This window comes from Condylura cristata, unplaced genomic scaffold, assembly GCF_000260355.1.
Source record: "Condylura cristata isolate star-nosed mole 26May11 unplaced genomic scaffold, ConCri1.0 scaffold00002, whole genome shotgun sequence".
In the NCBI taxonomy this organism is placed as follows: domain Eukaryota; kingdom Metazoa; phylum Chordata; class Mammalia; order Eulipotyphla; family Talpidae; genus Condylura; species Condylura cristata.
Window position 1 is genome coordinate 5,889,647 of NW_004567103.1, and position 14,500 is coordinate 5,904,146.

Here is a 14,500-nt window from a genome sequence, read left to right on the forward strand (position 1 = left end):
TATAATAGCTAATGAGATAGGTCAGAAGATGGACTGAAGAGATAGTGGATCCATGAGCTGAAAGTGGTCTTAACCTGGATTATTTTGTGTGATGAACTAAATTTCTATTCTGTTTAAGTTATTGCTATTTTGCATTTTTTTTCATGCAATGAAAGCCTATTCATAAATGATAACACATGTCTTTCCTTCTCATGGTCAGTGAAGAATAACTAGGGTCCCAGGAATGATTGCAAAAACCATGTTTCTTTATCTATCTATATTTTCCTAGAAGCAGTGACTAGCAGAGTAGATTTCCACAATACAAATTAATGCTGAAGCTCTATTCAAGTAAGTTGTGGGGCTGTTTTCACAGAAGCAGGCATTTAGGTTGGAGGAAACCTCACAAGTTGTCTACTATGCTTTCTCTTTTCTAGTTTTTAGCTAGTCTCCATTTCAGATATATAATATATCCTTAAATATCTTCCCCTTTATAAAGTACAGATTATATTCCCGCATTTTCCCCAAATTCTTGAGGTACATACTTTCAGACATAAACGGGAGGAGCACCGAACCCAGTGGAAGTAGGTTTTGTGGTATCCCAGGAAAGTGCGCTATATACTCAGGTTTGGCTTTGGAGTAGAGACTAGAATTCTGACTCTCTCTCTTGATTTTATAGTCAGGTAAAATCTTCCATTTCAAATTCTATGAAGAAACCAATATCTAAATGGCTTTTTAAGTTCAACATCTTGTGAAGTCGGGAAAAGGATTTAAAATTGCAGAGTCTACATTCAAAAATAACTATCTTTTGCCAGGCAGTCAACCCAACAATAAATATTCAATTTCTTTATATAATATTATAATCATATAACTTGTAGTCCAGAGGGAAGGCAATTTTAAATGCTAATTTTTAGAAAGTAAATACACAATGGTTCTAGAAAATGTAGTCACAAAGCATCCCACTTATTAAGGAAGGCATCTCCCTGCTGGCTCTGCCAGTGACTGCCAGGAGCAGAGCCAGCTGGTCAACCCATGAGTATCAGTTAGCATAAGTGGGAACTTCTGTATTTTACCACCTACCCTCACTCCTACTTGAGGAGATCGTAGTCTAGTAGGAGACAGTGTGGAAACTGAGTCCAGTGATGTACTGTACACAAGCAGGTAATAGCTCAAGGCGTGACAGAAAGAGACATGATGGAGTCTCTCCAATCACTCTCCTGGTCCTGTTTCAGACAAGAGCGTGTTCAGTCTCGCAGTGTTAATCACGCCTCCCATGAGTTCTAGACCTCTAAATGGATTTGTCTACCAGACTGGAACAAGGAATTGATGTTTTGTGTGTGCAAACCTACAATCTGAAGTTGAGCCTGATCAAGGTCATTTGCAGCACAGGAACTATGTCCCCCCAATGCCACCTATTTTCACTTTCTTGTGGAACAATATCAAAATTAGGAACTTCCATTGCTGGTAATAATGTCAACTAGCAGGAATAAAAGTTTTGTCTCACCCAGGAGTAAAAGTTTGTCTCGTTCTTACATTTTATACAGTACACTAGTAAAACTTGGTAGACAAGAATATTTTAGACCTTCTTGTTTATGTTGTGATCTGTTTACATGCTTATCTAAAAGAAACTATAGATTTTTCCTTTCTCTTCCCCCTACCCCTGATAACATAAAAGTATCCTACTTCCTTAATAGTTCTTTGTAGACTTGCAACATTGGACTCTGAACTATTTCTAGAAATCATTTTTCATAACTGCTAAACTTTAACTAGAACCCAGGATAAAAGACAGACAGAGCCACTCACCCACCACGACAGGCTGCTGGGCTCTTGCTCCACCAGGGAGGGACCATGACCTGCTGCGAAGGCTGGACGTCCTGCAACGGGATCTGCCTGCTGATCCTGCTGCTGCTGGGCGTCATCCTCAATGTCATCCCTCTGGCTGTCAAGTTCGTCGATGGTGACAACGATGATGACCTTTCTAAAAACCCCATCTCTTGCTTTGAGTGGTGGTTTCCAGGAATTATAGGCGCTGGTGTGATGGTGAGTAATATTTCTTTGACTTGCCTTAGAGACAAGTCTGCCTGTTTTATCTAATTCCTGTAAGTTTCTTTCCATGGGATCTGATTAACACCAGGACTCTGTTTGAATGTGCATGTATTCCTGTGTTCACACAAGCGTGTGTATGCGTGCATGAGTGCATGTGTGCCTGTGTGCGCATGTGCACTCACATGTGTGTATGTGTGTTTTCATGATCATCAGTACCTGTGCTTATCTTATCTCCAGATTTGGATGAAAACTCTCCTGGGCCATTATCTATTAAACTTCAGCTGGGCACATTGGCTTGAGGCTAGACTGGCATTAAAAAGTCATGTTGACTCATTCCTCCAAAATTGATGGTTTCTTTTCCTTGAACATCATGACTGATCTGTTCATCCTGGGTGAGGTAGGGAGTGCGATTTTAAGGAAAAGCTTCTGGAATGCTGTAGATATTCTTCTAACTGCCATGAAAGTTCTCTGTTGGGGTGGGAGAAAACATACCCCTCCACAGAGAGATGCAAAGGCAAGTCCTGTGCCAGTTCTCTGTCCTCTGCCAGGGTCCCCTCTGGCCCCTCATGCACCTCCTGTGAGCTTCCTTTCCTTGGAATCTGTTCAGACCAGGCACCAGGAGCAGGGCGATTTCCAAGTTGCTACATTAAAGCACCCCACTTTCAACAGAAATTGGCTCTACCACAAACCCCAACATACAAAAGAGGTTGTGCTGGTGTTAAAGAGCCTGAGTGGGGGATGGCACAATATTCTCCAAGTGTTCTTCTTTTGGGATGGGGAGAGGTGGGAGGAGATCCAGAAAGAACACCTGCCAGGTGCACCTACCGGGTTCACACCTGACACAGGCTCTCATTTAATCTCTACAGCAATCAACCGCAGATCTTATCGTTTATGTGTTAACAGCCCAGTAAAAGTGTTTGGAATGTTCACAAGGTCACCTACTAACCTTGTAAAATACTGGAAAACCAGTTGCAGATCATTCTGACTCTAGCCAAAGCTCTATTTTCCATTATGGTTAGGACCAGAGTCTCAACACCTGTATCCAAGCTGAGAACAGTAAAGGGAAAACTTGAAACTTAATCGAAAAAATTAAGTGACCAGGAAGTTGAGGCAGAAAAAAGATGATGTAATGGTGAGAGTTTCAGAGACTGAACTTCCTTGTCTATAACCAAATTCATTTTACCACCCCCAGCAAATAGTAACACAGGGCAGCACACCAGGCGCTATCACTTCTCAGTGTACAGTGTCAGCATCAAAGCAGAGAACTGACTTATTTATTACTATTGGACAAGTTCGACAGACACATTGTGATGGAATCTCCAGCTCTAGACTCGACTGGCCAGCGAGGTAGAAGCTCCCCGGGGACTGAGGACACAGGGTGTTTTTGTGATTCTTCATTAGATAGACTGTGAAAGAACCTCTTCTTGAAAGGAATTGTATTTTTTACACCATCTGTCAAAATAGGTACTTGATATTAAATTCTGACAATATTTGGAAACACACAGAAAAGCTAATACAGAAGAACTAGGTGCCTGTGATCAACATTTTTATCAAGGTTCTTGAAATCTCCCCCAAGCTGCTTGGCATTATGAGTTAGTAGTGCTTCTGAAACTGGGCATTTTACAGCAGCTAATAATAGAACTATTAATTAATTAATTATTGGCGATTTCATGACACACATTCATTTTATAGCTTTATGATTGATCCAACACAGAGGTGAACATTTGCATCTTTGAAGCCATGACTAAGAGTTAGACTGTTATGCAATTAATTATCTTCAATTATTATCTTCTAAAGGGAAAAATCAATCCAGATTATTTTTCCGAGTACTAAATAAAGACGTGAACTTTTCCTTCTAAAAAGATAAAGGTGATTTTTATCTTAAATGAGTTTCATTGTAAGTCTGATCTTACTCATGCTTGTTCAGTGAAGTCACTTGTTATGTAATGACAACTCATCAATTATGAAAATCTTAACAGAGAACAAATTATTGAATGCTAAGCAAATTAAAAACATTGTGCATAAGAATTTTGAAATTGAAGTTTGTATATTGATGATGAGCTGTGTGTTTTTTGTGTGTGTTATTCATGCTCAAGTACTTAGAGGAACCATCAAGGTTTGAATTCTATCACAGAGGTTTAATGGCCAACAGCTCTTTGAACTTTGTTTGTGAAATCATATGCCTTCTACTAAAATTAGATGGAAATTTTTTTTTGGTAAGGAAAATGAACTATACTATTTCTTTTTTTAATAAAAAGCAAAAGATTATCAAGACTCAATTTTGCAAAACATATGCATTCAAAGATGCTGAGGAATCAAAGAAAAAGCATTCTTACATTTATTTGCATAAAATATCTGGAAGAATTATAATTCAGTCATATATATGAACATTCACTCTTAACATTCATTCTATATGAAGTCACTTCAAGCCTCAAATCTCTGAATAAGCAAAATGACTGCAGCATAGTGAGTCATCAAGTTACCCAGAACAACACCACAAAGCTGTGTCAACGTGCCGTGACGTCAGTTGGGTGGGGATATTCACACACTAAACTTCATGAAACCCCTTTGCAAGGGAAGGGAACTATGAAATTAAAGATTCAGCATAGCCGAAGTGAGTTAATTTCAAGAAAATTAGCAGATGAATTTATATTAAGAGAAAAATAGAATGATTTATCTGTTTAAGTTGCAACATAAATATTATTCTCTCTTTTAGCAAGTTCATTAATTTTTGAAATCAGGCGTTGGCAAATTGTTTTCCTATAAAGAGCTAGATAGTGACTATTTTATTTGATGAGATTGTCTCTCTCAGAACTAGTCATTTCTACCACTTGTGTGCAAAAGCATCTATAGACACATGTAAGCAAATAGACAAATGTTCTAATAAAACTTTACTTATAAAAAAGAGTGGTGGGCCATACTTTACCACTTCTTGCTTTGAATCACTTGTTCTTTAAACTCAGAAGACAGTACAAATTATTGGCTCAAGAAAAGAAGCTTTGTCCTTGAACTTGACAAAGGACTGGTTGTCTTCCCTTTTCCATCTCGGGCTACATGGCTCCAGAGGGCTGTGCTGGAGCAGATGGGCTGTGCTGGCACCCCTGTGCTGAGGGTGCTGGTGTTGGGGGAAACATGTAAACACAGCTTGGTATCAGGATGAGTAACAGGGAGTCAGGGCAGGGGGAGTTCATCAGCAACACTGCTTTTAAAGACATAAGCCTCGGACCTGTTCTGGAAGAACACAGGTGGACATGGTCTTGGAGGGAAGGGCCGGGGAAGAGCTTGGAAGGCCAGTCAGAGGTGCCAGGGTGGGGGTGGGGAGGATGAATCTACCTTGCAGGGACAGACGTGAATTCCAGGAGTCACGGCTAAGAGTCAGTCTTGCTGCCCCCAATGCCGAGGTCTGAGCTCCAACTTTTCCACATTCTTTTCGAGTTACTCAATCTTTGCCTGTTTTTTCGTTGATAATACTTGGATTAAATATAGCAGCTACCCTGGGGAACAGTTATAAAACTGGAATGAGCTAAAACACAAACTGAAAATCCATCAGTGCCTGCCATGGAGTTAGACTCAGTAAGAGGTTAGTCAGCAAGAGCAGGAGGGAAGAAAGAACTCGAGGGCAGAGATGCCAAGATGGCAGAAGAAACTCATGACCAGAATTTCTTAAGTGGAAGGAAGTATTTGATAGTCACTCTTCAGTGACACAAACTTCTTTCAGGGAGAACTGCCAGGCACAGCTGCTGCTGGATCTTGTGGAAGGGCGATGCCTGAGTCCTCAGGGTGTGGGGCACAGAGGTGAATCCCACGGCCTTCCGGACTCAGGGTGCAGGAGCAGAAAGGGGCAAGTTGGAGCCAAAATGCTCAGGCCATCGGTGTGGGGAGTCAGGGAGCTGGCAGTGACCCCGAGAAACTTAGGGTCACAGAGGAGAGGGCAATAGTGGTGGGAAAACTCGTCATTTGCAACTGTCAGGGAAACACGGCCATTCATTTCTTTTCTGGATGCCTGTCAGATTAACTCACAGAATTTGGGGGAAATTGTCTAAGTCACTGTAGATGATACCACCCTTCTGACCCCCCCAAAACAAAAGGAAGGAAAGTGAACTTTGAACGATGCAGACAATTCTGTTAGAAACAATTCTTCCAAAATAAGGAGACAGTCACTATTAGTCAAAGTTTCTTTAACGATGACCCAGAGTAAAGTAAGCGTGTGCATGGAAGACTCTAGATCTGCTCTTCCGAAGTCCCTTTCCAGCCCCCTGGAGAACCGCTTGTCAGTGGTGGTGGGGATCACGTCTCTGAGACGCACCTTGAGTCAGATCTGGCAGGGCCAGATTTCCCTGTGTTCTCTGGAGCCCCGAGTTCACAACACAGGCGGGCGCTGCTCTAATGCGTGACTGCCTTTCCATGTGCTGAGAAGGAATAACCACCATCTTTGCTGTGGATGTCATTTTCAGGCCATTCCTGCCACCACGATGTCCTTGGCAGCAAGAAAAAGAGGTTGCTGCAATAACAGAGTTGGGGTGAGTATGGGCTGTGGGGGTGGGGCGGAGCAGAAGGTCCTGACACAGGAGCAAAGCCCAGGTTCACCTCTGCCCCCAAGTCACAGTGGCTCTGGGGGAACTGGGGAGGATTGTCTCAGAGACTGCGGTTTACAGCGACTCTATGATGAAATGGACAGAGAGAGACTTTCTTTGGCCAATGAAAATGCAGCTTGCGGGCCAGCCTTCACAACACCTCATGGTCATTCCCCGCCACCCCTCCTCCCCATATTTGGGTGGATTTGCTATGTCACGATCAGGTCTGCAAGCAGCTTCCAAGCAGTCTGATACTTGCCCGGTTGGGGGTGTTAAAACCTTAGGGTGCCCTCAGTTCTCTTGTGCATATGAAAGATGAACTGCACAGCATCTGAATGTTCCTTGTTAACTCAGGGAGACACCAGTTCTTTTCCAGACGCCTGGCATACACCTACCATATAGAAACTTGGAACTAAAAGAAACCCAATATTTATTAGTCTTCTGTCACTTTGCTTGGAATTTTTAAATATGCTCTTATTTAATTCTCTCAAAGCCCTTGCGTGAGAAATACTGTGATCTGTTTTACGGACCGAGCACCAGTCCTCAGAGAGCGGGGTCATCTTGTGGGGCCCCACAGCCCGTGTTACTGTTCTCCGAGTCCTCGGCTGCAGTCACAGCCGGGGGCCCAGCGCTGTGAACATTGCTCCTAAGGACACACAGAGCTCTCTAGCCCAGTGGGGCCATTAGCTCCCCGGGGAAGCTCCGAAAGCCATCGGTGTCTGATGGCCTCTCCAGATGCTGCATTTCCATTTTTCTAGGCACGCTATGTGCCACACGGGGTGAGAAACAACCTTGCGAAAGGAACAGGTTTATACTTCCAAAATATTTTCCTGACAGTGATCTGCATCTAGGATTGTAATGACCAAGCTAATTCTTACTTTTCGTTCTTGATACACCACAGGTATTCAATAAATAGTACCCAGCTTTCCTTCCCTGTCACCTTTCTTTATATAATCGAGCCTGACATGGTGTTATGTCTAATTTATACCTGCAACATTCTTGAGAAAGATAGCAGAGAGGGTTCCGAGTTCCCAAATTCAAAAATATCAAAAATGCAAGATTTTTTTCTCAAGCTGTACTTCTACTAAGATTTTTTTTTCCCTGCATGTCTTTTCATATAAATACAGCATCTTTCTGAAGACAGATAATGTCCACTCTCTCCCCCCGAGTAAACGACGATGCCAACTTTACAAGCAGCCTGTGGGTTTTGCTCCCCTACACCAGTCTTAGAAATTGGAATTCAAGCTTCAGCAACACTCCCGGTGGTCCGGTGCAGGGAGTGTAGGTTCCTGGAGTTCCAGGGGAAGGGGGTGCTGGGTAATCCCGCTCATGCACAAGGAAGAAGCCACAGGCCACACTGATTAACTGCAGTGACCTCACTTGGCGGTGGCTTCTGAGCAGCTTTTGAGTCAGTCTATCTTAAGTCTAGATGAGCCCAAGAAAGTGACAAAGGTTAGGCTTGGAGAGCAGGAAAGGAGCCACCCAGACTGGCCTGCATTTTAACTGCACCACAACTTCCACTGTTCCTTGCTCTTTGCTGTGCCCAGATCTCGATAGTTCCTGAACCCTTTGGGTTGGCTCCTCCTCCAAAAGGGATTCACATCCCCAGAGTCACTCCCAAAGCCAGGGCCTTTCGTGTGTGAGAAGTGAGAAATCACATGACCAAAGCTTAAACAGGGTGGAGCTTCTTGGTGAGCAGAATGAAGCAGCCTGCCCAGGCCATAGGCACCTGGGACCAGAAACAGTCAGACCCCCGGGGGGCTGTCACCCTGGGCCACAATAAGACCCTGGGCCATCACCCTGGGCTGCCGTCAGGGCTCCGGGGTTGTCACCCTGGGCTGCCAGCTGGAAAATGCTGTCATGCTGATGGGCGCCTGGGCGGCAGCCTTTCCAGCTAAAATCCTAGCTTGTCAACCTTCCTGAACTGCAGTTTGCTCATTCGTAAGTGGGACTGACAACAGCACCTCCCTCTTGGGGTCCCCTAGAGGATTAAATGAGATTCTACATCCAGGCAGTGCCCCTCAAACACACGGTAGGCAGCCAGTTACCCTGCCCACTGGGGGGAGGCAGAGCTGAAGAACTCAAACCCCCCCAAGATCCACCCTATTACCCCACCCACAGCACAGGAAAAGTGTTTCTCCACTTTATCCCTGCAGATTTAAAAGCGATTTAGTTACCACTAAAGCGGCACAGAGCTTCTTTTTGGGAAACACTTGGGCCCGAATGTTTCCTGTTACAAGTTCCACCCTCGCTGTGCTTCTGCCACTGACTCATGAGCTTAAATCCTAGAGAACAGGAGCAGTTCTCTACAGGGACTGCTTGCCTTGTTTGGGGGTCATTTTGCAATCCCCCGAGACATTTTTGGTTGTCACAACTGGGGGAGCTCTGATCCTGGCATCCAGTGGGCAGGGACCCCGCCATGTTCAGGAGGGACCCAAGAACAAAGCACCCAACGTCAGCAGACTGACCAGCAGGAGCTTGTCCATCTGGAAGTCAAGACACCAGACGTGAACATGTGGGGGGCTCAGACCTCTTCAAGCTTCTGCAAGAAGTTCACAGAGGGCGGGAGGAAGCAGATCTCAGGGGAGTCGCAGTGGGCAGCGCTCAGGGTAGTGGTCCAGTTGACAGAGCTAGCGGCAAGCCCCAGACCAGTGGGGGGCCGCAGGCGGCAGGGGCTTTGTGCTCTACCTTGCTTGCTAATTCACAACTAGTCCACCCGGGATCGGTGGATCCAGGACTCCAAGGGTGCAGACGCAGCGGCACAGACAGCTGAAGCTTGAGAAACAGCCAGGACGGCAGTGACAAGTGCACATGGCCACTTTTATTTTTCAGATGTTTCTTTCATCAATTTTGAACGTGGTCACCATCCTCGGTGCGGTGTACTGCATGTGGGTTTCTCTCTGTGCGCTCTCAGAAGGCCCTCTCATTTGTAACTCTCAAGTCAACAGGACTACCAGTTGCGAATTTTCATTCAAAAAATTAAAGTGAGTAATTTTCAGCACCTCTCTATCTTAGGCAACTACAGCTGGCTAGATGACAATAGTATCGTGTTTACCTCTGATGAAACTACCCGGGCAGATTCTCAGCAGATACGTTCAAAACATTAATCACAAAAGCCAAGGCAGGGAGGTGGAGGCATCACTGCTGTGTGGGTCCAGTGCTTTGGGGTACGGGCTTGTCTAGGGGAATGGATTCAGATGATGCAGCCTTGTCTTTTCAAAATCGGTGGTTGCATATGTGTCTAAAATTTTTCTGGAACTATATACCAGAAACCTAACTTCCATCCTTAAAGGATGTTCTGTGGGACAGAGGGGGAGCTTTAACTTTTGTTCTTTCTTTTAAAGTTATTTGTGCATACAGAACTGGGGTACAGGCCAGAGGTGCAGGGGTGGTGAGAGGATCCACCAGAGACAGAGTGGGGAGCAGGATGGCCCAACTGATTAAGTACTCGGCCGAGGGGAGCAGCAGGGAGACAGGAGAGGTCTGCTGCGCCATGTGGCTCAGCCCCTGGGCCGGGGATCAAACTGGTGTGGAAGTGGCTGTGGCTGGCTTCTTAGTGCTGCGCTTTAACCCACTGCACCACGAGGGAGGGCCCACGTTAGCTTTCTATCCTATAGAACTAAGTAATGAGTAAGCCTGAGCATGTACCACCTTGTAATGTTAGAAACTGAATTAACTCAATTAACAACATCAAAAGTGTGGTCTATAAGCCAGAAAAGAAACTAAGCAGCCAACAGGTTCAGGCAGGCAGACTATAGTACATGTAGGCACGGGAACAGATCAAGTTTGTCATGTAATAACTAATACCGAAGAGTTATATGGTCTCATATTGTGGTTCTAGGCACAACTTATAGAAGTGCGAGAATAAGCCAATCTAATCCAGTAGTTATACAGTTGTAGCTCCGTTTGAAAAATAGCAAGAATTCACTTTTATATCATATTTCTCCTTGTCCCTTCCCTGCCTACATTAAAAAGAACATTGACAGGTGCATGCCACCTGTCTAAATCAAAGTCCAAAAGCAATTCCCTTTACTAATAGCCACGAAGTGTAAGATCAGCGATTGCAGCCGCAGACACCAGGCACAGCCAGCCACCTGCTGAAGCCTGCGTGCCATGTTAGCACACACCGGCTGGCCTGGAGACACAATAGTCCAGGTGCTGCCACTCTTGCTGGGGAGAGTCACAGAGAGCAGAATTAGAGGGCGTGAGCCCATGCTCGCTGCAAACTTCAAAAAGCAGACTCATCTCCCATGCGCTAAAAATACTAGTGTTTTCTAAAATTGAACATGAGCTGTTGTTAACCAGAAATACAAACCCTTTAAATACTTTTTCTCTATAACAATTACCTCAGAGTTGATGTGCTATGGTCCAAAGTGTCTCAATTTCCATGTTTCACTACAACAGGCCTAAAATCCCTTAACCAAACATATTCATGTATTTTGTGAGCAGAAGTTATATATCTGGTTGCAGAGACAACAATGCTGAAGTTTGTGTAAAGAACAGAGTTCCTTGAAAGACGGAGCTTTTTCATCTTCATAGTTTAGCTTGAAGAGTGCTGGGAAAAAATGGCTTCAAGCACAGAAACTGTTGACATCAGGCCAGTTATGAAAGAGACGAAACAATTTCATGCGGTTCCAACTGAGTGGACACTAGGTGTCTGTTAAATGCTGGGCCAGCCAGGTGTCTTAGCGTGAGGTGGCGGTCCAGACGCCGCTCTTACAGCCTCACTGCTGGGACGAGCCTCCTGGGGTGCTTATTGCACCTGCCAATCTGGGCACAGCACTGCTATTTCTCTTTTTGTAATGGCTGGTGGTCTCCCTCTACATCTAATTCTACCTTTTCTTTGATTTTCCAGTGAGTTTGACCCAGAATCCTTCAGTTTAGAGTGGTTCTTAAGAGGATCGTGCACATCTCCCATTGGTCCCAATAACCACACCAACATCACAGGCGGTCTCTGGGATAAGGACAAGTGGGACTTCGATTCTGAAGAAAAACAAGAGCGGGTCATCCATCTCTCCGTGTTTTTAGGTCTCCTGCTTGTGGGCATCCTGGAGCTCCTGTTTGGGCTCAGTCAGATAGCCATCGGCTTCCTAGGCTGTCTGTGTGGGGTCTCTAGGCGAAGAGAACGGTATGTGTAGTTACATGCCAGCTGGAATCATTATAGATTACATGTAAGACATGCTTTTAGAATTAGAAGTTCAATAGTGGAACATTATCTAGAAAGCTTTATGAATCATTTTAGTCTAAAGAGCTGTTTTTAAGGTTACCTTGAAGGGATTTGAAAAAGAAAAACATTCTACTCACATATAAAGCCAGTTGGCAAAGGCATCACACTTTCATATGGCAACTTTGGGGAGAAATGGAGAGCAGCTTTCAATTTGTTTCTTATCTTTCTAGAATTCTGTACAATCTGAGTTTTCTAACTCTATATTCTTGTCTGGAAAGAGGAAAGGAAATGAGAGAGGAACTGGAAGAGAGGGTGAGAGAGGACATGAAGTAAAAGTCACCCTGGAAGGAAAGTAGGGAAACTTTTTGTTGTCTTTATACTTAATATATTGATAGTAAGTGGAATGTAATCATCTTACAGGAAATTCAGGGAAAGAGCAGACAAATCCAAAAGGTGGGAGAGTAAACAGACAATAGCCCCCTGTACTCAATAAGAAAATGACACAGGACAAATTAAGTGTGGGATGGGTTGAGGGGACCCTTCTGGATGAAGGGAACAAACAGCTGATTCAACGACATGCGTATGTGGAGCTTGTTGGGGATAAGTGGGAAACAGTACAAGAACTGGCTTCCATGATATTAAGAATTATTGTTAATATTAGTCTAGGTCTGATAGTGGTATTACCTTTATATAGGAAAATGTCCTGATATTTTAGAAATGTGTTATTTGCGTGCGTGGGGAGAAAATGTCATGTATTGAAAAAACTTTAGCCAAACAAAGAATAGAAGATGTTATATTTAAGTGATACGTAGATGGAGATTCATAGTATCTACACCTGCATTTTTCACAATGAAAAAATTACCTAGAAGAAAAAATTAACCCTTCAAATCTGGTTTCTCTATATGCCAATCTTGTAAAAACAGGTTAATGGTGTATTTGACACATTAAAATGTTACACAAAGAATAATTTCCTGAAAGTTATTCCTGCATGTTAATTTTTTTTTTTGTTCACTGGTTTCAAGGTTCTATAAATTGTAATACCTATGGTATAGCTGCCCAAATAAAGACGTTGCAAGCCTCTTCTCCTGAACCCATTCACTACATATAAAGCCTTCCCACACCCTTATAAATACTGTTTACCCTTAAGGTCCAGTTTAAGTCTTCTTCTCGAGGACGTCCCCAGAGTGCACGATTCTGGTGAGCGCAGCTGGCATGCAAGCCAGTCACTGCAGCTCACCACACGGCATGTCTACCACGGAAGGACGGATGAGGCAGGCCCACGGCCAACAGCTCTTTTGGGCCTCGGTCTGAGCATCCTGTCCTCTGCCTGGCCCTCACCCCTCCACTTAACTCCCGGGTAAACACTCTCCTTCCTCCTGACTTCAGCACCCACCTCACTTTGTCTGAGAACCGCGCCATGAACAGTGGTTCCTCTCCTTCAGTTGTCTTTCCTCATTACAGCATATCGCAACAGCAACAGGACTTTGGTGTTTATTTCTTGAAGCTCACTATTGCCCATAAGTCTGAAATACCACAGTGTAGAGGTGCATTTCTTCTACTCACTCCTCGTGCCCTCTGGACCTAGTACAGCGCCGGGTACAAAGCCCGGCCATTATCAGCATTTCGTTAAATGAATGAGCGCTATGGACTGTCTTTAGTGCTTGGCTTTTATGGAAGACTCAATGCTTTTTAAATGAATATAAAATTGCTGTACTCATACAATTATCTGCAAGGAAGACACATGACAGCTCACTGCGCCTGACTAAACAGCACATGGTCAGTGGTGGCACCCAGTTTTCTCCCAGCTTAGGAAATGGGTGAGAGGGGACCCAGCTCACAGAGGGTCAGGAAGCGATGAGCGACTCGGGGATGGGTTTGGCACTGGCTTAAGTTATCTCCAGGCCACCAATCGGCCCCGTGAGAACTGCTGTAAAGGGTTAAATGCCTCGTGTCTGTGGGCCACAGTGATTGGGCATCTGGGGCACACCACGCCTAGTCTGGCACCAACCTCACAAGTGCAACGTCTGCACACACACAATACACACCTAGGCATTTACAAAACTTATTATTTTCCCCCTTTTTATCCCTTCCCCTTTCATCTCTGTTTGGAATCTGTGTAATTTTCATTACCTGAAATACTTCTCCTTATACTTCACCACGTATCTCCAACTCCTTTACCTCAAATTGTTTTTTATAATCTTCTACTTCATTAATGAACCTATTCTTCTTCTCCATTAATCATCAATGCCCTAGGGCAGGGCTCATGGGGTACCTGCGGTGATCTCTTGGTGCATGAGTCGCTTACTGCCAGGACAATAGATTGTAAGTAAAAGAACGTTTCTGGAAAAGTCAGTCTTCCTGAGTGCGAGGCCCAGAATCACAGTTCAATTACAACGTCGGATGTAACTAACTGAGCAGCTGCAACACAGACACACATGCAAAAAGGGCACCGCTCTTTAAGACATACTACTTTCATAGACATCCCCCAAAGGACAAATAGTTGGCAAAGCTTCCAGGATATTCCTAAAGGAGGGAAGAAACCCAAGAGTCTTGCAAGTGGCATCACAACATACTTGCTGTGCTCCGTTGCCTGGCCCAACGCGAAGCTGATGACTGCCCTGGCCTAACCTTTCGCCCTGTGCTCCCTACTCCAGCAAGCTTCTCTCCATTCTCTGCTTACTGGATGCCTGCACGTACTTCAAGGTTCAACTCACATAACTCACTACAAAGTATTTTC

The 14,500-nt window shown here is 44.4% G+C and overlaps 1 protein-coding gene across 1 annotated transcript; it reads left to right on the forward strand.

Annotated features, from left to right (window-relative positions):
• Positions 1-1,824: 1,824 nt before the first annotated feature.
• On the forward strand, positions 1,825-11,734 carry TM4SF20 (transmembrane 4 L six family member 20). Its single transcript, XM_012725223.1, has 4 exons — positions 1,825-2,016; positions 6,477-6,542; positions 9,429-9,580; positions 11,452-11,734. The coding sequence occupies exons 1-4, from the start codon at positions 1,825-1,827 to the stop codon at positions 11,732-11,734; spliced, it is 693 nt and encodes a 230-aa protein (XP_012580677.1).
• Positions 11,735-14,500: the final 2,766 nt, after the last annotated feature.